The sequence below is a fragment of the Solea solea genome, chromosome 20 (assembly GCF_958295425.1).
Source record: "Solea solea chromosome 20, fSolSol10.1, whole genome shotgun sequence".
In the NCBI taxonomy this organism is placed as follows: Eukaryota; Metazoa; Chordata; class Actinopteri; order Pleuronectiformes; family Soleidae; genus Solea; species Solea solea.
In genome coordinates, this window is record NC_081153.1 from 459190 (window position 1) to 481108 (window position 21919).

At 41.3% G+C, this 21919-nt stretch overlaps 1 protein-coding gene across 1 annotated transcript; it reads right to left on the bottom strand.

Moving 5' to 3' along the window:
* Nucleotides 1-387: 387 nt before the first annotated feature.
* On the bottom strand, nt 388-3089 carry sf3b4 (splicing factor 3b, subunit 4). Its single transcript, XM_058619911.1, has 2 exons — nt 3077-3089; nt 388-1202 (listed from the first exon to the last, which is right to left on the bottom strand). Exons 1-2 carry the CDS (start codon nt 3087-3089, stop codon nt 388-390), a joined length of 828 nt encoding a protein of 275 aa, XP_058475894.1.
* Nucleotides 3090-21919: the final 18830 nt, after the last annotated feature.

A 21919-nucleotide genomic window follows, 5' to 3' on the forward strand; every position in this document is an offset into this window, starting at 1 on the left:
GTTTCAACCCAAACCACTGGACAGTCTGTGGCTACACATCGAACAAACACTCTGTAATGAAATTAAAATCTCCGATCTACCATTTATAAGCAAAACCATCAAACGGCATCAGTGCTTTAAAAGCATAAATATAAATACCTCCTTGTCAGCCTGGTGGGAATTTATCAAACTCACTGGGTCCTCGCATATCCCATGTAAATATACCCCAATCTGGAATAATCCAGACATACTACGGAATAAAACAACACTAAAACTCAAATCATGGCAAGAAAAAGGTATAAGGCACCTGGAACAAATTCTTCAAGATAACAAATTCATTCCATTTCAGAACTTAGTGGAACAATATGGCATTAATCGTGGGTGCACTCCTGAGCGCCCGGTTCCTGCTCACCCCCCGGCCGTGTTGGGACAGGCGGTCTGGGTGAGGGCAGCAGTGGTGGCCATCGGACGTGGGGGATCGGATCCCCTGCGCTCGATCTGGGGGGTGTCCGGGAGGCATGGTTGTGGCTCATCATGACGCACCTCCCTGAAGGTGCTGTGGTGGGCGGCAGTCTGCCTACCTGGCGGGGGTCGTCGGCGGGCGCAGATGCTCCTGGATGTTGGGGGACCCCTCTCCGGGGCACCGCGGGGTTGGGCGTGGCGGGTCCTTGGACCACTGACCCTGCCTCTACCTGGGGGGTCTGGACCGGCTCGGGAGTCTGCCTCTCTCCCGTCTCTGGGGGCCCCCTTGGCTGGTGGCCCTACGTGGGCCTCCGCCTGTCCCTCCCTGGGCTGGGGGGCGTGCGGTCGGCTTCTGGGGGGCGGTGGGGGTGGCTGTGGTGGGTATCTGACCGTGCCTCCCTGGTGGGCGGTCTGGGGGGGCTCTGCTCCCCCCGGTGGTGGGCTGGCCCTGCCCTTGGGCGCTGGCGGGCTCTGGGTGCGGGGACCCTGGGCCTCTGCGGCCTGCCTGGGTGTGGGGTGGTCCGGCCTCTGTCCGTGGTCTTGTCGCCGTCGGCCCCCTCGGGTCGACTTTGGGTGGGGGGGACTTCCCCCCCGCATTCCTCCGACTGGCCCCCTGCGGGATGGATGCGTTGCTATCCTGGGGGTGGTGGCTGTGGGCCTCTCCTGCCCTGTACGGCTACTGGGCGCCTGGATGATTTTCGGCCCGTCGCTGGGGACTGGCCGGACAAAGGCACGGTCCCCCACCAAGATTCCAATCACACCTAATGACAACCCCTGCACATATACACTGATATGCACGATCACACACACACACGCACACACACACTAACACGCTAAGATAAATTAAATTTAACTGATATAACTGTTGTAAGCCCGGACATACTCTCTTGATGTGGTCGTTAACAATTACTATATAAACTGTATCTGAAAGTATGTTCTGTATACGCTAAATAATTTAAACTGTTTAATGTTATTAACCTGTTACTAACACACTAATGTCATCCTTAAGTTGTCTATGTTCTGTCTTATTAGGTATGTTCTGCCTACTTTATATAATTTCAATTTAATGGTACTAACCCATGTATTATACTGTTGTCCACCTTGCTCTCTCTCTCTCTCACACTCTCTCTCCCTCTCGATCTCTTTCTCTCTTCTTTTTTCTCCCTCTCTCTCTCTCTCTCTCACTCCCCATCCCCTTGTCAGTCCACTCCCTGTCCCCCTGTCCGGTCCGACACCAAAAGGCATGCAGTCAATCATATTACATGTCCTGGGTACTGGACAGGACAGGATTTAAAAAAAAAAAAAAAAGTAACTTTTTTTTTTTTTTTTTCTGCCACCGCCAGGAGGCGATGTTTACAAACTTGACAGTTTTTGTATAGGCATCTTCAGCAAGGGCCCATAATCAATCGCCACAAGTTTAGTTAAGATCGGACCTTCCATCGCAAAGTTATAAGAGTTTCGTTGTGCGTTGCGAGAAATTCGGAATTTTCACCAAATTTGCAGCCCCCTATCTTGAAAACCATGATACTTATTAGAAACCTTTTGATAACTTAAGCTCCTCAACTTGTCCACAGTGACCTCACCAAGTTTGAAGGTGATTCCATGAAAGCTCTAGTAGTAGTTTGTTCACATACCATCGCTGCGAAATGGCTAATAACCTCTCCTAAACTTCTAGATAAGAGAGCTGCTCTGGACGCCGTCTCTCCTCATGAGACCAGGTTTCCCCCAGAAGGTTTGCCAGTTATCTAAAAAAACAATGTTGTTTTCTGGACACCACTTTGACAGCCAGCGATGTCATCACTGGTCACATTGGGGAGAGGGCCAGAGAAGATTACGTTGTCCAACATAGATTTAGCGTACCTACACATAGACTCAACATTAACTTTTGTGTCCTCGGATTGGCGTAATCGGGTGTCATAACTGCCGACACGAATCAGACATGACTTTACTAAATTTACGATCTGTAGCCAGCAGTTTCCGATAAGACTATGTCGCCCACTCTGGCCCCGGGAAAACACCTGACTGTGATCGCTGGCGTCGCTATTTTCAAGTTCCTCAGGATAGTGTCACCAATTACCAGAGTTGGTTTCTCAGCCTGTGTGGTGCTCAGAGGGGAAAACTTGTTTGAGGTGTGAACAGGTTGGTGGTGGACAGGACTCATAGGCTAAAAACTACGCCTCTTATTACGGACAGTCACCCAGCTGCCATGTTTGTCTCCCGGCTGCACGGGAGCTGCTGAGGGAGCTAATGCTATGTGGTCCGCACTGACGAAAGGGGACTGGGCACAGCCTGTTTTCACTGTTGCCCTCAGGGTAGAGGTACAGGTCAATCCAGGCCCGCACCTCTAGGTTTGCAAACACCTTTTATCCAAGTGCAAGACACAGTGTAACACCAGTGGAAGAACAGGAAGTGACACAATACGTTACCGCCCGGCCTCAGTCAGTCAGCCAAATACTGGGTGGCTGTTCCCAGACACAGCCTGTTTCTCAATATCCATACTTGTGCGTACTTGCGTACTCCCTTACTTGTGAAAACGTCATCAGCCTCAGTCCAAGTTCTGTTCTAATTCTCAAGTAATGGAACAGCAAGGACAGTTCTCAGTTGTATGTATGCATCGGAGGTGACTTAAGCATACTTGGGATGGCCATGTATCCAAGAATACATTTTGGCAGAACATAGCAGCAGACAATAGAAGTATAAATCTGAAATAAATATTTTTCTGTGTCCTGAAACGCAGTTTTAACATCATTTGAGGCAAGAAATTAGTCATTTAGAATTCAAACATGTGATTGGTGTATTAAGATATGACATATTTATAGTTTAGCAGCGACATTTGTCGGAGGTGATCAGCTCCGCCTCTACGGATGCTCGGTGCTCACTGTGCCCGGTGCAGAGCAGCGTTACCTTGGCCTGTCCTGATGAAATGATCCGCTGGCTCAGACGTCGCTGTCATTAGATGCTTGGTGTGATAGATAGATTTGTTGTTGACGTGTTATTTTGTTTTTAATGGAAACGTTTTGACCTGACAGTTTGAAAGTAACAATTATGGAACTTTTGAAGTGTGTGCGGGAGTTGTGCGGTGGCTTAATGGCCTGCCGCTACACCGGAGAAAACAAATACGAAGTTACAATGACCAGTGCTATGGGGAAAACAAGGCTCCTGGACGGCTTCAAGATCGGCACAACAACTGTTTTGGCAAACAAACTCGACAATGATGAACTGGTGGTATCTTTCCTAGGCCTCCCGGCCTACACCACGGACAAGGAAATTCTGGACAAACTACACGGATGGGGGGTCTCAGCGGTGTCACCGATAAAGAGGAGAATGTGGCCGGGGACCAACATCGCAGATGGGACAAGATACTTAAAGGTAAAGTTCAATCAGATGGTGCAGTCACTCCCTTATTCTGCCACTGGTCCTGAATATTTTAGAGTAATACATGATCGGCAAGTCAAAGTCTGTCGTATGTGCATACAGCCAGGACACATCCTACGGAATTGTCCAGAATTTTGTTGTCACCGCTGTGGAGTCCAGGGGCATTATGCGAGAGAATGTATTAAAACTGTGAAGAGATGTGAGCTTTGCCACAATAATAAAGATAACTGTATATGTAATTATAGTTGTTCTGAATCAAATAATGAGTCAGACTTGGGTGCAGAGCAGGCACAGATGAGCTGTGTAGACAGCTCGGGAGAGGAGGATTAACTGATCGATTAACTGAATAAACACTAGTTTTATTACTAATACTAGTACTAAGACTAATACTTTCACCCGCTACTTTTGCTTTAACTCGTTTACGTCGATCACGTACAGTGTTTCCTTCTTTGCCAGCGTAATTTAGCTTAGCAGCGATGGCTTCTCTCTCTCCCTCTCCTTCTCCTTCTCTCTCCTGTGTTGTGTGCCACATGTTTAGCTACTCCTCTGCCTCCTTTAGCGATACTTGTGAAAAATGTAGCTTACTGGCTAGGGTGGAGGCGAGGCTTAGTGAAGTAGCAACTCGGCTCCGGACCACATAGCATTAGCTCCCTCAGCAGCTCCCGTGCAGCCGGGAGACAAACAGGGCAACTGGGTGACTGTAGTGTTAAGCCTAAGAGTCCTGTCCACCACCAACCTGTTCACACCTCAAACAAGTTTTCCCCTCTCAGCACCACACAGACTGAGAAACCAACTCTGGTAATTGGTGACTCCATCCTGAGGAACGTGAAAATAGCGACGCCAGCGACCACAGTCAGGTGTTTTCCCGGGGCCAGAGCGGGCAACATAGAGTCTTATCTGAAACTGCTGGCTACAGATAATCGTAAATTCAGTAAAGTTATTATTCACGTCGGCAGTAATGACACCCGATTACGACAATCGGAGGTCACTAAAGTTAATGTTAAGTCTGTGTGTAGGTACACACAATCTATGTCTGACAACGTAATCTTCTCTGGTCCTTTGCCCAATGTGACCAGTGATGACATGTATAGCCGCATGTCGTCATTCAATCGCTGGCTGTCGAGGTGGTGTCCGGAAAACAACATTGGGTTTTTAGATAACTAGCAAACCTTCTGGGGGAAACCTGGTCTCATGAGGAGAGACGGCGTCCATCCCACTTTGGATGGAGCAGCTCTCTTATCTAGCAGCTTAGGACATTTTATTAGAAACCCATGACAATCCAGAGCTGAGACCAGGACACAGAGTTGCAGTCTTTCATGCTTCTCTGTGCTTCTTTTCGAGCAGTCACCAATTAAAAACCCCATTGAGACTGTGTCTGTCCCTCGACCTACTAAAGTAAAAACTAAAGTAAATAAATCAATAACAAACAGAAGAGGAGTAAGACATTCTAACTTAATAAAGATTAATACAAACAATAAAATAGAGTCAAATAATACCACTTTTAAATGTGGACTATTAAATATAAGGTCTCTCTCCTCAAAATCTGTTTTATTAAATGATCTAATTTCTGACAATTGTATTGATTTATTCTGTGTAACTGAAACTTGGTTACATGAAGAAGATTACGTTAGTCTAAATGAGTCAACTCCACCCACTCATGCTAATACCCATATTCCTAGAAGCTCAGGCCGAGGAGGAGGTGTAGCAGCCATTTTTAATACTAGATTATTAATCAATCCCAAACCCAAACCAGGATATTCATCGTTTGAAAGCCTTATTCTTAATCTATCTCATCCTAATTGGAAATCACAGAAACCAATTATGATAGTCACAGTTTATCGTCCACCTGCACCTTATTCAGAGTTCCTATCAGAGTTCTCTGAGTTCTTATCTGAGTTAGTGCTTAAGACAGATCAAATCATAATTGTAGGGGATTTCAACATCCATGTAGATGTTGACCGTGATAGTCTTAGCTGCGCATTTAACTCGCTGTTGGAATCAATAGGTTTTATTCAACACGTTAATAAACCAACTCATCGCCTTAGTCACACCCTCGACCTTGTTTTAACTTATGGTATTGATATTGATAACTTAAACATAGTTCCTCAAAACCCTCTCCTTACTGATCATTATTTACTCACATGTAATTGTACAATAATGAACTACAATAACATAAATAAGAAATACTATCTGATAATAATATGAATACATTCAAAGAGACAGTGCAACCTTTATTTAACTCGGTGCCATATGTCAGTACATCTGAAGGTACCGTTTGTGATTTTACTCCCGCCCTCATAGATAACCTTGTTGATAGTACAGCCGCCTCACTGCGTACTACATTAGATTGTGTTGCCCCTCTGAAAAAGAAAGTGGTGAATCAGATGTCTCATCTGATTCACCACTTTCTTTTTCAGAGAAAACTGAAAAAGATGGTGCTCGTCTCGAGCATGGTTTAACTCCAATACTCGTGCTCTTAAACAGGCTTGACGTAGATTAGAAAGAAAATGGCGTTCCAATAACCTAGAGGAATTTTATGTAGCCTGGAAAGAAGTTTTGTAGTTTACAAAAAAGCCCTCCACAAAGCTAGAGTTTCCTATTAATTCTTTAATTGAAGAAAATAAGAATAATCATAGATTTGTTTTCAGCACTGTAGCCAGGCTGACACAGAGCCACAGCTCCACTGAACCATCTATTCCTTTAACACTGAGCAGTGATGACTTTATCAACTTTGTTGTGAATAAAATAACATCAATTAGAGAAAAAATGGATCATCTCCTCCCTCATATTGGGACTGACTCATCTTTTAGCACAAGAGCTTTAGAAGCACCAGGTGCACAGTTAGACAGTTTCTCTCCTATAGATCTCCCTGAGTTAACATCATTAGTTTCATCATCTAAGCCATCAACCTGTCAGTTAGATCCTATCCCCACCAAACTGTTTAAAGATGTCTTTCCTTTAATTAACAGCTCTATATTAACTCAAATTAATCTATCCTTATTAACTGGATATGTGCCCCAAACGTTTAAAATAGCAGTTATTAAACCCCTTGTCAAAAAAGTGACCCTTGACCCAGATATTTTAGCTAATTACCGACCTATATCTAATCTTCCCTTTGTTTCTAAAATCTTAGAAAAGGCAGTTGCTAATCAATGATGTGAATATTTGCGCATGAATGGCCTGTTTGAAGATTTTCAGTCAGGTTTTAGATTAAACCATAGCACAGAAACAGCACTAGTTAAAGTTAGTAATGATCTTCTCTTGGCTTCAGATAATGGTCTAGTTTCTTTACTTGTCCTGTTAGATCTTAGTGCTGCATTTGACACCATTGATCATAATATTCTACTGCAGAGATTGGAGCAGACTCTTGGGATCACAGGTGCTGCCCTCTGCTGGTTTAAATCATACTTATCTGATAGATTCCAGTTTGTTCATGTTAATGATAAAGCCTTTTTTCTCTCCACTGATGCCTAGTGTTTGCTCATTGTGTGAACTGTTGTGGTTCTCTGCTCTCCTTGATGTTGTCTATGTACAGTGCCTTGAGATAATGTATGTTGTGATTTAGCCAGTTATCTCAGACTAAATATCTGTTGAAAGATATATTTGTTGACTTAATATATGTTGAAAGTCTCTAGTGCAGTTCTCAATATTAGATTGAAGGCCGCCCTAGAAAAAAGTCATGTGTCATTTTTTTCTGAAAACGTCTATGGAAAAGTTTGTTTCCAGGTTAGTGTTTTAAAATATATAGCCACACTTGAGAACCCCTGTATTTAAGGTAAATTTCAGTAGTTTTCAGCCTGGACCCTATTTCTCCATGTACTTGTGTTCAGAACAAAACAAGTTTAATTCTTAAACTTTGTTTTCCATTCAAACTGTTGTCTGTTGTCTCTTTGTTTCAATAACTTTTGGTTCAGCTTACTTGAACATATCAAGGCAATCAGTTTCCTGATATTTTGCTAGTAATGTGAATGCTTAAACTTGTATGGATAACTTATTTTTATGAGTACAGTTTAATTAACATGACTCACATGTTTAAGTAGTCAAAATTGACATTTTATAGTCAACCTAACTAATGATTTTGAGTTAACTATACTCAAGTTTACTGCCATTGTATGAGTTGTCTGAATTAAAGGCGACATAGAATGCTTGTATCACACATATATGTTAGTTATGGAGGTCTACTTACATATATTAACTTGTTTTCATGATTAAAAACCTCCTAATCGCTGCAAACGAGCCGATCAAAATATCTCCTCACTGACGCTCTCGTCAGCCGCGCTGTTTCAGACCAAACAGTTGCTGTGATTGGCCAGCCAACGAGAGCTTTCCTACTGTCCTGTGATTGGCCAGGTACCTGGAAGTGACGTAATAGATAGGCCAGCGCTCAGATACACAGCTCCCCCTCTGGCACGGTGGATGCTCTGCATCTCAGCAGCTACAACGAGACTAGTTCTTCTTCTTCTTCTGCGGTTGAATGTACGCAACCGGATGTGCCCGGACTAGTGCCCGCACCGGGAGGCGCTACGGTGGTGAGGATTTCTGATGACGACATCAAATTAAGGAAGTGTCGATCCGCTTCGCAGAGCCCAGGAAAACAATACAACACTAATTTCTCAGCAGTGGCTGAACTGTTTGTTCTGAAACTTTAGGGTTTCATAAACGAGGTAATGACGCAGATACACACACAAACGCAGCGTTAATTGGAGCTTCCGGTCTATGTCACCTTCAATATTTTTATATTTAACCCAATTAATGATTTTGAGTTAACGTCACTCGTACTGTACTGCCATTATCTGAGTTGCCTAAACACAGTTATATTCAGCTATAACACCTTAAAATTAATTAGCTACTTTACTTTTTTAAAGCGGACATAGACCGGAAGCTCCAATTAACGCTGCGTTTGTGTGTGTATCTGCGTCATCACCTCGTTTATGAAACCCTAAAGTTTCAGAACAAAAATTTAAGCCACTGCTGAGAAAATGGGTTTTATTGTTTTATTGTGGGCACTAGTCCGGGCGTACATTCAACCCCAAACCCCTCGCAAAGATATCTACACATTTAAGTGCTTGTGTGAGGATACACTAGCACTAAATGTACAAACTCTGCTGTACATAGAACATGGTTTCGTATAAGGCACCTTATGTTGAATATTTCAAACTTAAGAAAAAAAAGAAAAAAATTGTCATGTAAAAAGTCGTGTAAGTGTTGAGCATAGATAGAAAGGAAAATAAACAATAATAAGAGAGACACAGTACTCTGAGCAGTCAAATTATTATATCTGTTATTAACAAAATAAGTGTGAAAAAAATAGCACAATCTTGATTCTTAGGTGCTCTCTATTTCTCCATCTGGAACAGTCTGGAGTCTTATGGCTCTGTAGCGGTCAAAGTGATGTGTTTAGAGAGTGCACAGCACCAATCTTATTCAAATTTAGTAATTCTCACTAATTTCAAGTCATGGTCAGTCCTTTGAAGAGTCCGGTAGAATTCTGGTTTTCACATAGGCCATGGCTTCTCCCGGAGCCGTGCTGGGAAGAGAAGTCTGTATTTATTACCGTCTCGTCCACGAATTAGTCGTCTCACCTCGCTGAAAGCGGACCTTGCAGATCGCAGTTTTCTATCAATTGCTGAGGCTGTGGCACATTCCTCACTCACTGGTATACCTCTAAGATTTAATGGTAGATGTGAGTGCATGAGCAAAGCAGCTCTGTCTCACGCAGTGGGGGCACCACCGGGCTTCTGAAATGGTGAGCTGCTCCTGGCATCACTTCAATATCAGGTCAATGCACGGAGTGAACAGAGCATTAACCCTTGGCATGATGGCAATGGATCCATCTCCAACAATTGAGTTCTTCTATAACATTCCAGTGCTTTTGTTGTTGTTTTCCGTCAATCAGCTGCGCGTCACAGAGGAAACACATGGCTACTTTACATCAGGCTTGTTAGGCTTGATAGTGCGCATGTGTCGCAGCGTATGCAGCCTGTTTCAGTCGCTCCTGCTTACTTTAACTTTGTTTTCAACTTTTCCTTTCTTTCTTGTTCTTACTTTTTTTTTGTTTTAACTTTAGTTACTTATTAAGCCACATTCTCTCTAAACATGCTTTTGTGGAGAGTTTTTGTTGTTCTGTTCATGGTGGAATGGCTCTTTTTTTACTCTGCCACTCGACTGTCGCTCAGCATCACTGCATTGTTTACTCCCGAGATCAGCTGATTAGAGCTGAAGCCGGCTGGCTACGGAGGACATTTATGCGGAACTTTGGAGGAAAACACACCGGGGATGCAGAGGGAAAGGATCGCTACGGCAGAGGAGAGGAGCAAAACATCGGAGACTTATGGAGAGGAAGACTTACAAGCCGTGTCTCCCATCTCTCATAATGGGCAATGTGAGATCACTGGGGAATAAGATGGACAAGCTTACAGCGCTAACCTGGAGTCATCAGGAATACTGGGAGTGTAGCTTGATGATTTTCTCGGAGTCATGGCTACACACTGATGTTCCTGACCACAATGTTTCCACCGAGGGTTTCCACACTGTCCGGGCTGACAGGGACTGCACTAAGAGCGGTAAGCGTAAAGGAGGTGGGCTTGCTGTTTTTGTGAACAGGTGATGCAATCCTGGTCACAACACCGTGAAAGACCGCATCTGCAGCCCGGATATTGAACAACAGTTCAATAGAAAACTGCAATCTGCAAGGTCCGCTTTCAGCGAGGTGAGATGACTACTTCGTGGACGAGACGGTAATAAATACAGTCTTCTCTTCCCAGCTCCGGATCACATATAATGGAACTGAGAAACGGTTTCAAAACCCGGGAGAAGCCATGGCCTACGGAGACCCACAGCTAACAAGCTGTGGGTCTCCGTTCTCCGTCCTTATTATTCACCCCGTGAATTCTCACATGCTATTGTAGTGGCTGCTAACCCAACGTCGGCATGTGACGTCATCCACTCTACTATAGCTGGACTACAGACTGCACACCCGAGTGCTCTCATTATAATCTCGGGTGACTTCAACCATGTCTCCATTTAAAAAACACTCCCGAAATTCACCCAGTTTGTGACCTGTAATACCAGAGAGGAGAAGACCCTGGACCTGCTGTATGCTAATGTAAAGAACAAATACACCTCCAGGTCCCTTCCCCTGCTGGGAAGATCAGATCACAACTTGTTGCTTCTCACCCCCTGCTAAATTCCGAATAACAACCCCCCCACCACACACACACACACGCACGCACACACACACACACACACTATCTGTGCAATATTTAACTGTTGCTTTTTTCATATTGTTAGCTTACAGATTTCTATCCTGTTTTTTACACTACTTTTATATGTATTTATATATATACACACTTATTTATGTATTTTGTTTTCTTAAGTCATAGTATATAGTAATCTACCTCAAAATTCAATGCTGTGGTGTTGGTTTATCCGGTTGCCAAGCAACGAAATTTCGTTGCCAGTTTTCACTCCTGTGTTTTCTGTGCAATGACAATAAAGGAAGTCTAAGTCTAAGTCTAAGCCTCTGGTGAAGAGGCTGCCTGTGACCACAAAGACTGTGAGGACATGGTCAGATGACTGCTATGAGGCACTGCAGGGCTGTTTCGAGGTGATTGACTGGAATGTACTCTGTGAGCCACATGGAGAGGATATTGATGGGCTTACTGAGTGCATTACAGACTACATCAATTTCTGTGTGGACAGCATCGTCCCAGCAAGGACAGTGCGCTGTTATCCAAATAACAAGCCATGGGTAACAAAAGACATCAGAGCCATACTCAACCAGAAGAAGAGGGCTTTCAGAGGTGGCAATAGGGAGGAGCTGAGGGACATTCAGAGGGACCTCAATAACAACATCAAAGAGGCTAAGGATGGCTACAGAAGGAAATTGGAGAGGAAACTTCACCAGAATGACACAAGGGAGGTCTGGAGTGGTATGAGGATCATCACTGGTTTCAGACCAACTAGCAGTGGAGCTGATGACAGTTTGGCTAGGGCTAATGAGTTAAATCTATTCTTCAACAGGTTTGACACTGCAGCCCCGGCCCCTGCTGGCTCTACTGTTGACTGTCTCCAGCCACCAACACTTGTGACCCCCCTTCTCCTCCTGATAGCACCTCATCCAACTTTGTGAGCCCCTCGCACCCATCCCCCACTTTTCACACCTCCTCTGGCTCCCATGCCACCTGCCCTCCTCTAACTTTGGACTCCAACTCCCCCCCACCCTCAATCTGCTTTATGTTAGAAGACAGCTGAGCAAACTCCCTGCTGGTAAGGCAGCAGGCCCCGACGATGTCAGTCCACGGGTCCTCAGAGCCTGCGCTGGACAGCTCTGTGGAGTGCTTCATCGTGTCTTCAACATGAGCCTGAGCCTCCAGAGAGTTCCTGTGATATAGAAGACGTCCTGCCCTGTGCCAGTGCCTAAGACGCCACAGCCCACTCTGACTTCCGACCGGTGGCACTGACGTCACATATCATGAAGACCCTGGAGAGACTCGTCCTGGAGCAGCTCAGGTCGCATTTGGAAACCCTCCAGTTCGCCTACCATCCCCGGATTGGAGTTGAGGATGCCCTCATCTACCTGCTGACTTGTGCTTACGCCCACCTGGACAAGCCGGGGAGCAGTGTGAGGGTCACCTTCCTCGACTTCTCCAGTGCTTTCAATACCATCAGGCCTGCTCTACTGGGTGACAAGCTGACGGCGATGCTGGTGGATCCCCCCCTTGTGTCCTGGATTGTGGACTACCTCACTGGCCGACCACAGTATGTGCGCTTGCGGCACTGTGTGTCAGATGCAGTGGTCAGCAACACAGGGGCCCCACAAGGGACTGTCCTCTCTCCTTTCCTCTTCACCCTTTACACCACGGACTTCAGCTACCAGACAGAGTGTTGCCAGTTTGAGAAGTTTTCTGATGACTCTGCTGTAGTTGGATGTATCAGCAAGGGTGAGTACAGGGCTGTGGTGGACAACATTGTCACATGGTGTGACCTGACCCACCTCCAGCTCAACACAACAAAAACCAAAGAGCTGGTGGTGGATCTGAGGAGAGCCAGGACACCAGTGACCCCAGTTTCCATCCTGGGGCATAATGTGGACATTGTTGATCACTACAAATATGTGGGGGTGTTCATTGACAATAAACTGGACTGGACTAAGAACACTGAAGTCCTATACAAGAAGGGACAGAGCCTCCTCTATTTTCTGAGGAGGCTCCGCATCTGCTGAGAATGTTTTATGAGTCTGTGGTATCTAGTGCTATTCTGTTTGCTGTTGTGTGCTGGGGCAGCAGGCTGAGAGTGGCAGACTCAATAAGCTCATCAGAAAGGCCAGTGACTTGTGGGGGTGGAGCTGGAGGAAGGTTGCTGTCGAAGGTGCGGGCGATACTGCAGCATGGCTCTCACCCTCTCCACAACACTCTGGTTAAACAGAGGAGCACCTTCAGCGAGAGACTAATTGCTCCTCCATGCACCACTGAGCATCACAGGAAGTCATTCCTGCCTGTGGCCATTAAACTGTACAACTCCTCCCTCTGATGATTGGACTCCTATGGTTGTCAATAAAACAAAACACACTAAACAAACTATACTCATCCTCACTTTTTGATAACTATTTGTATATTGTATATATTTCCAGATTCTCTACTTTATTATTGTAGTATTGTTTTTTATGTAATATTTTACTTACTAATTTCCACCTTATTGCCTATTTTACTGTTTTTATATCCATATCTTATGCCTTGTTTCCACTGCTGTGTTTCTATTTCTTTGCATGGAGCATCTGGAACAAAAACAATTTCCCCCCGGGGATTAATAAAGTATTCTGATTCTGATTACTGTTACTGCTACTTCGAGGAGCTGCGTGTATTTTCACCATTGAATGAAGATGGACAAGGAAAAACACATTGCAGAAGAACTAAATCGCTTATTTGATATCATAGCAGCAGAAACCAAGGGTAGTTTGATTTGTGGGGGAGATTTGAATTATTATTATTAAAAACTGTCATTTGGATACAACGAGCCACAAAAAGAACAACATGCATATGACAAGATTCATAAATACATCTGGAGCAGATGATAGATGTATGGAGGAAACTACACCCAGCTTACTCGCATGTTAAGTCCACTCAAGGATTGATCACATTTTCATGAATATAGAAAGGAATGTATAATAGGGGGTGCGGACGTGTCATATCACAACCCACTACAAAGAATACTTTCTGTCATTATTCTGCTTCTTGAAGGTGACATAGACCGGAAGCTCCAATTAACGCTGCGTTTTTGTGTGTATCTGCGTAATTACCTCGTTTATGAAACCCTAAAGTTTCAGAACAAACAGTTCAGCCACTGCTGAGAAAATAGTGTTGTATTGTTTTCCTGGGCTCTGCGAAGCGGATCGACACTTCCTTAATTTGATGTCGTCATCAGAAATCCTCACCACCGTAGCGCCTCCCGGTGCGGGCACTAGTCCGGGCACATCCGGTTGCGTACATTCAACCGCAGAAGAAGAAGAAGAACTAGTCTCGTTGTAGCTGCTGAGATGCAGAGCATCCACCGTGCCAGAGGGGGAGCTGTGTATCTGAGCGCTGGCCTATCTATTACGTCACTTCCAGGTACCTGGCCAATCACAGGACAGTAGGAAAGCTCTCGTTGGCTGGCCAATCACAGCAACTGTTTGGTCTGAAGCAGCGCGGCTGACGAGAGCGTCAGCGAGGAGATATTTTGATCGGCTCGTTTGCAGCGATTAGGAGGTTTTTAATCATGAAAACAAGTTAATATATGTAAGTAGACCTCCATAACTAACATATATGTGTGATACAAGCATTCTATGTCGCCTTTAAAGGTGAATAATTTCTACTTTCTTTCATTTTTCAGCTTCTTAAATGTGAATATTTTCGACTTTTGGGTTCAATTACAGGTAAACACAATGTATCACTTTGTTTGGGGCTCAATTCTTCCTGACTGTCAAGACACAGCCTCAGACGCTGAAGCCCTCGACCTCATCAGTCACAAAGTTCTGAAAAGAAAAAGGTTAAATTATTTATCAAAACTAACCCTATCATATTATAGTGATTACATGTAAAATAATTACATCAAATGACCTGTGTGATCATCCGTTTTAGATGAAGTATAAAATCCATAATTTGTATTAGTAGTTTATGATTTCACTTTCACTAAACTCAGTACAACTTATACTTCATATACTAGTAGTATGGAGTACTTTTACTGTATATATTTTGGAGGAATATAGGGTCAAAGTTCACTTTTTGCAACAAATAATAGGGTAATCATTTTTGATGATGTATAAAATCCTTATTTTGTATCAGTAGTTTATGATTTTACTTTCACTGTACTCAGTACCTCTTGTACTTCATATGCTAGTAATATGAAGTACTTTACTTTTGGAGTAACCTGGACTCCCTTCACTTGTTTTTCGTCAATTTTACTTAAACTGCCAAAACCAAGCAGTCTTATTTCTGGTTTTCAAAATAAAGTCCTATCGGAAGTGATTACAACATACTGAAATATAAATGGTCATTTTATATGTCAATTTAATTTATTATATGACAATTATATCACATTATAGTGATTACATGTAAAATAATTGTTGAATATTTTTTAGATTCTGTCATGTTTCAGCTTCTTAAATGTGAATATTTTCTAGTTTGTAATTTTTCAGCTTCTTAAATGTAAATATTTTCTAGTTTCTGTAATTTTTCACCTAATTGAATGTGAATATTTTTCTAGTTTGTCATTTTTCAGCTTCTTAAATGTGAATTTTTCTAGTTTCTGTAATTTTTCAGCTTCTTAAATGTGAATATTTTCTAGTTTCTGTCATTTTTCAGCTTCTTAAATGTGAATATTTTCAAGTTTCCGTCATTTTTCAGCTTCTTAAATGTGAATATTTTCTAGTTTCTGTCATTTTTCAGCTAATTAATGTGAATATTTTTCTAGTTTCTGTCATTTTTCAGCTTCTTTAATGTGAATATTTTCAAGTTTCTGTAATTTTTCAGCTTCTTAAATGTGAATATTTTCTAGTTTCTGTAATTTTTCAGGTAATTGAATGTGAATATTTTTCTAGTTTCTGTCATTTTTCAGCTTCTTAAATGTGAATATTTTCTGGTTTCTGTCATTTTTCAGCTTCTTAAATGTGAATATTTTCTAGTTTCTGTCATTTTTCAGCTTCTTAAATGTGAATATTTTCAAGTTTCTGTCATTTTTCAGCTTCTTAAATGTGAATATTTTCTAGTTTCTGTCATTTTTCAGCTTCTTAAATGTGAATATTTTTTACTGTATATATTTTGGAGGAATATAGGGTCAAAGTTCACTTTTTGCAACAAATAATAGGGTAATCATTTTTGATGATGTATAAAATCCTTATTTTGTATCAGTAGTTTATGATTTTACTTTCACTGTACTCAGTACCTCTTGTACTTCATATGCTAGTAATATGAAGTACTTTACTTTTGGAGTAACCTGGACTCCCTTCACTTGTTTTTCGTCAATTTTACTTAAACTGCCAAAACCAAGCAGTCTTATTTCTGGTTTTCAAAATAAAGTCCTATCGGAAGTGATTACAACATACTGAAATATAAATGGTCATTTTATATGTCAATTTAATTTATTATATGACAATTATATCACATTATAGTGATTACATGTAAAATAATTGTTGAATATTTTTTAGATTCTGTCATGTTTCAGCTTCTTAAATGTGAATATTTTCTAGTTTGTAATTTTTCAGCTTCTTAAATGTAAATATTTTCTAGTTTCTGTAATTTTTCACCTAATTGAATGTGAATATTTTTCTAGTTTGTCATTTTTCAGCTTCTTAAATGTGAATTTTTCTAGTTTCTGTAATTTTTCAGCTTCTTAAATGTGAATATTTTCTAGTTTCTGTAATTTTTCACCTAATTGAATGTGAATATTTTTCTAGTTTCTGTCATTTTCAGCTTCTTAAATGTGAATATTTTCAAGTTTCTGTCATTTTTCAGCTTCTTAAATGTGAATATTTTCTAGTTTCTGTCATTTTTCAGGTAATTGAATGTGAATATTTTTCTAGTTTCTGTCATTTTTCAGCTTCTTAAATGTGAATATTTTCTAGTTTCTGTCATTTTTCAGGTAATTGAATGTGAATATTTTTCTAGTTTCTGTCATTTTTCAGCTTCTTAAATGTGAATATTTTCTGGTTTCTGTCATTTTTCAGCTTCTTAAATGTGAATATTTTCTAGTTTCTGTCATTTTTCAGCTTCTTAAATGTGAATATTTTCAAGTTTCTGTCATTTTTCAGCTTCTTAAATGTGAATATTTTCTAGTTTCTGTCATTTTTCAGCTTCTTAAATGTGAATATTTTTTCAAGTTTCTGTCATTTTTCAGCTTCTTAAATGTGAATATTTTCTAGTTTCTGTCATTTTTCAGGTAATTGAATGTGAATATTTTTCTAGTTTCTGTCATTTTTCAGCTTCTTAAATGTGAATATTTTCTGGTTTCTGTCATTTTTCAGCTTCTTAAATGTGAATATTTTCTAGTTTCTGTCATTTTTCAGCTTCTTAAATGTGAATATTTTCAAGTTTCTGTCATTTTTCAGCTTCTTAAATGTGAATATTTTCTAGTTTCTGTCATTTTTCAGCTTCTTAAATGTGAATATTTTCAAGTTTCCGTCATTTTTCAGCTTCTTAAATGTGAATATTTTCTAGTTTCTGTCATTTTTCAGCTAATTAATGTGAATATTTTTCTAGTTTCTGTCATTTTTCAGCTTCTTTAATGTGAATATTTTCAAGTTTCTGTAATTTTTCAGCTTCTTAAATGTGAATATTTTCTAGTTTCTGTCATTTTTCAGGTAATTGAATGTGAATATTTTTCTAGTTTCTGTCATTTTTCAGCTTCTTAAATGTGAATATTTTTGACTTTCGGTTGCAATTACAGGTAAACACAATGTGTCACACTGTTTGGGGCTCAATTCATCCTGACGGTCAAGACGCTGAAGCCCTCGACCTCATCAACTATCAGTCACAATGTATTGATTATATATTAATTATATATCAAAACTAACCCTGACCCTATCATATTATAGTGATTACATGTAAAATAATTACATCAAATTAAGAATAAAGATGTATTGTATGACCTGTGTAATCATCCGTTTTAATTATAACATTCATTCATATATTAGTAGTGTAACCCACACTCTCTGCCACGGCCACTCCGCCCGCCGTTACTCTGCGTTGTGTTTAGGTGTTAATGTTGCCGGCGAGGGGAAGTGTGTCTCCCGAAAGAATCACGGGAGGCTGAGAAGTCGATCGTTAATGGTGACGAGACCGTTTATTATTCGTAGCACCACCACAGTAACCACGACAGCCTGTAGAATTAACAGCGTACATTGAACGCAACAGTACAGTACACAGGGCACGTCAACATCAGCTAGCGCCCGGGAACATAATTAGCAACCACAAAACAAAACACACAGAGCTTGCTCAGGATAACGTAATTAAAATATATCGTCCCGTATCACACTACTACAACACAGAGAACGTAAAATCTCCCTCGCAGAGTTTAAGCAGCATTCCCCACAAAAGAACAATAAAGTTTAAGGAGCAACATTCCACCATGACCTACCTGTAGAATTAACAGCGTACATTGAACGCAACACGGCGTCTCCTGCGTAACGCACGTCAATTCTACGGGCAGTGGGAATAGACAAATAAGATAAAAAAAAGAAATAATTAAATATTTAGTACTCTGTACATAACAGTGCACAACAGCGCAACACATACACCATGTTACAGTAGTATGGAGTACTTTTACTGTATACTTTTTTTTGAGTAATCCTGGGTCAAATTTCCCTTCTTTTTTTTTTACACTTGCAAAATGATAACAACGTTCTTCTTGGTGCCACTGATTTTATTGTGCAAGAAACACTGTGAATCTGTGAATATAGTAGAGAAGACGTTCATGAATAACCATCCATAATCTGTGTGGCGCTGTCTTTACACTGTTCTTCAAGTGGCAGTAACTCATTCATCATCCTCACGCTGACACCTACTGGCGAGAAAGGGTATTGTTATTTGAGTTTTTGCTGTTTTTTTTGTTTTTTTTTTACAGATGACACAAGGCCTTTGAAATGAATCAAATCAGGCGGTCCATTCCAAGTTGGTTCCTCTCTCTCTCACACACACACAGTCTCACACACACGGTCTCACACACATGGTCTCTCACACACACACATGGTCTCACACACACATACACACACACATTTTGGGGGGCAGGTTCTCATGAGGTGGGGAAGTGTCAACTAACTGGTTTGTCATTGATGGGTAAACTCCCCTGTTTAAATGTTAGTTTAGTATTTTGGGCAACACCATGTTAGTTTTTGAAACCAGAAACAACCATAGTTAGAAGAGAAGGGGTGGAGCCTGAAAGCTTGTGCACTACATATCCACCTATAACTGCAACTATGCAACTACAAAATGCAGAGCTGTCAATCACACACAGTGTCCATGCCCTCCAACACACACTGTATCCTGATCTATTTGACTTTAAATGTGAAATTAAATTTACATTGTGGACATGCAGCTCTAGTGAAGAGGAACTAAGACCATAAACCATTTAGAACAATGTTTGCAGGGCACCAGACTAACTTTTTACTCGGAGCACAGAAGCCCCCCCTATAACTGAACATTTTAGGAGAGCAAGCAGAACATTTAGGGGCGCACACCTTAAATTGACTTGCAAAGCAAATATTCACATTTCCTCTCATTTTCTCTGTATTACTGATCAATACTTTGATAATAATTGCAGAAATTGCAATGTGCTGTTTAGAATTCACATTGAATTTTATTGTGCACTTGTTTGTTGAAGAATAAGATCACATAAGAGACATTAAGTGTACAGAAAATACAGTACGATTATTAACTAGTGCTTGAAGCGGCCTGGTAGTGTCCAGTACACAGTACCGGCACTTATATTTGCGTACTGGCACTTATCACAAGATGCCAGTAATCTCTTGAGATTATCAATCCAATTCATGATTATGATCCAGAGCAATAATGTCTCAGGGTACACTATGTGACGTTCACCTGTTCTCGCAAAAGTCTAGTGTTTATTTCTAGAGTTTAGAGTTTTTATTTTCTATCTAATCTCTATCTGGAAGATGACCGCTGTGGCGACCATCATCATGCTTCAAAAGCAGAGTTAGCTCATCCACACACTCATACTTTCTGACATAATAAAAATAAACATGGAGCTGGCAAGTGGAGGCTTGAAAATATCAGAGGACCATGCACAGAAGGGATTGAGCTGGGATATCGCCAGTATCCTGGACTCTTTTGCTCAAAACAAGATCAATTGATAAAGTTAGCTTGCCACGGAGATTTATTCTCTAAAGCTCTGCCAGACCACGGTAAGAGCCAGTAGAGATTAATCCTGCTGATGCTTCCATTTGGTCTGTGCTGTTTTAAATTCACAGTGAATGTTATTGTGCACTTGATTTTTGAAGATAACATAAAAGACATTAAGTATACAGAAAATACCATCACTGTCATTACAATACAATTATTAACTAGTGCTTGAAGTGGTCTGGTACACTTTTTAGTACACTTTTTAATTTGACTATTTTTAGTACCACCACTTTTATTTGTGTACTGGCACTTTTCACAAGTTGCTAGTACTGTTGAGATTATCAGTCCAATTCATGATTATGGTCCAGAGCAGTGTTACTTATTGCGCGGCTCGTGAGCTTCTTGCAGCTCGCCAAGCCTCAATTGGTGGCTCGCATCAGTGGTAAAGTAATAACGATGATAATGCAGCCAATGCAAATGATTGATGAAAGTACTATGAGCAGCTGCACTTTCATTACACAAGATGGCAGTATTGCCAAAAAAATCTGCTCAGATCTACACTATTGTGTTGCCAGTTTTTGCAGCCTTTGTTGCAGCGAAAAGGCAATATCACTGTGGGCTGGTACATGATGATTTCAAGGTGATTTAAAAATTAATATATACATATTTACAGTACACTACACTATATGCATGCATTTTTTCCACCTAGTATTCAGGCTTTTACTAAAATGAACTTATGTTGCTAAAAAACTGGCAACCCTGGCACCCAAAATTCAATGAATCCTATGCACCAGGGAGTGAACTTTGCAAAAGAAAAATCGAGCAGCTCATTGCCTCACTTGGTAAGCAGCAAAAGCTCATCCACAGAACAACTTCTACAGCTGAACGCTGAGGCCGCTTTTGAGATCGCATGGACCTTGGCTCAGGGGAAAATAACAATGAAGGGATTACACTTGTCCGACTCGACCATTATGAGGCGGATAGAAAACTTTGGCTAAGATGCGAGTGACCAGTCAGTCGCAGATCTGTCGGCTGCACCGTGTTTCAGCATAGCGGTGGACAAAAGCACCAATGTGACAGATGTTGCGCAGCTGTGTGTTTGGGTGAGGTATAGTAATCATTTCTCAGGGTGCACTATGTGATGTTCACCTGTTCTTGCAAAAGTCTAGTGTTTAGAGTTTTTAATTTCTATCTAATCCCTATCTGGAAGATGATCCACTGTGGCAATCCCTAAAAAAGGAAGAAGCCGATTATATTCACTGACGTCTTGCCACATTTGTGTCATGGAGAAACAGCATAATAACAGGAGCCCAAACAAACAGACCAACTGTGTTTCAATAATTGTTGGAAATCTATGTCTGCACCATACCGTATTGCACTTAACTACATCAACTCTCTTGCAAATCCAGCATTCTTTTCTTGTTCTCCGGTCGGTCAGTAAAAAAATGTTTTGGTATAGAGCCCGCGACAGTAGCTCAGTGGTCGTCTTTCAACTCAAAGGTTGTGGGTTCCTGACTACACTATGCATTTTATTAATTTGGCACCGGACGTTGTTATCTCCCTAAATGATGTTTAGTTCACTAGACATTCAAGAAACTGGGATGATGACATCATATTTAAGAACGAGAAAGAGAAAAACACTGATTTCATATACTGTTTCACCTCTTATTTTACAATAGATACACCTTGTGTAGGAGTGACACAGGCAGTGGCAGTCACTTACGTTTCCTGACATCTTTATTTGTGCTCATCTGAAGTGAAACAAAACCCTG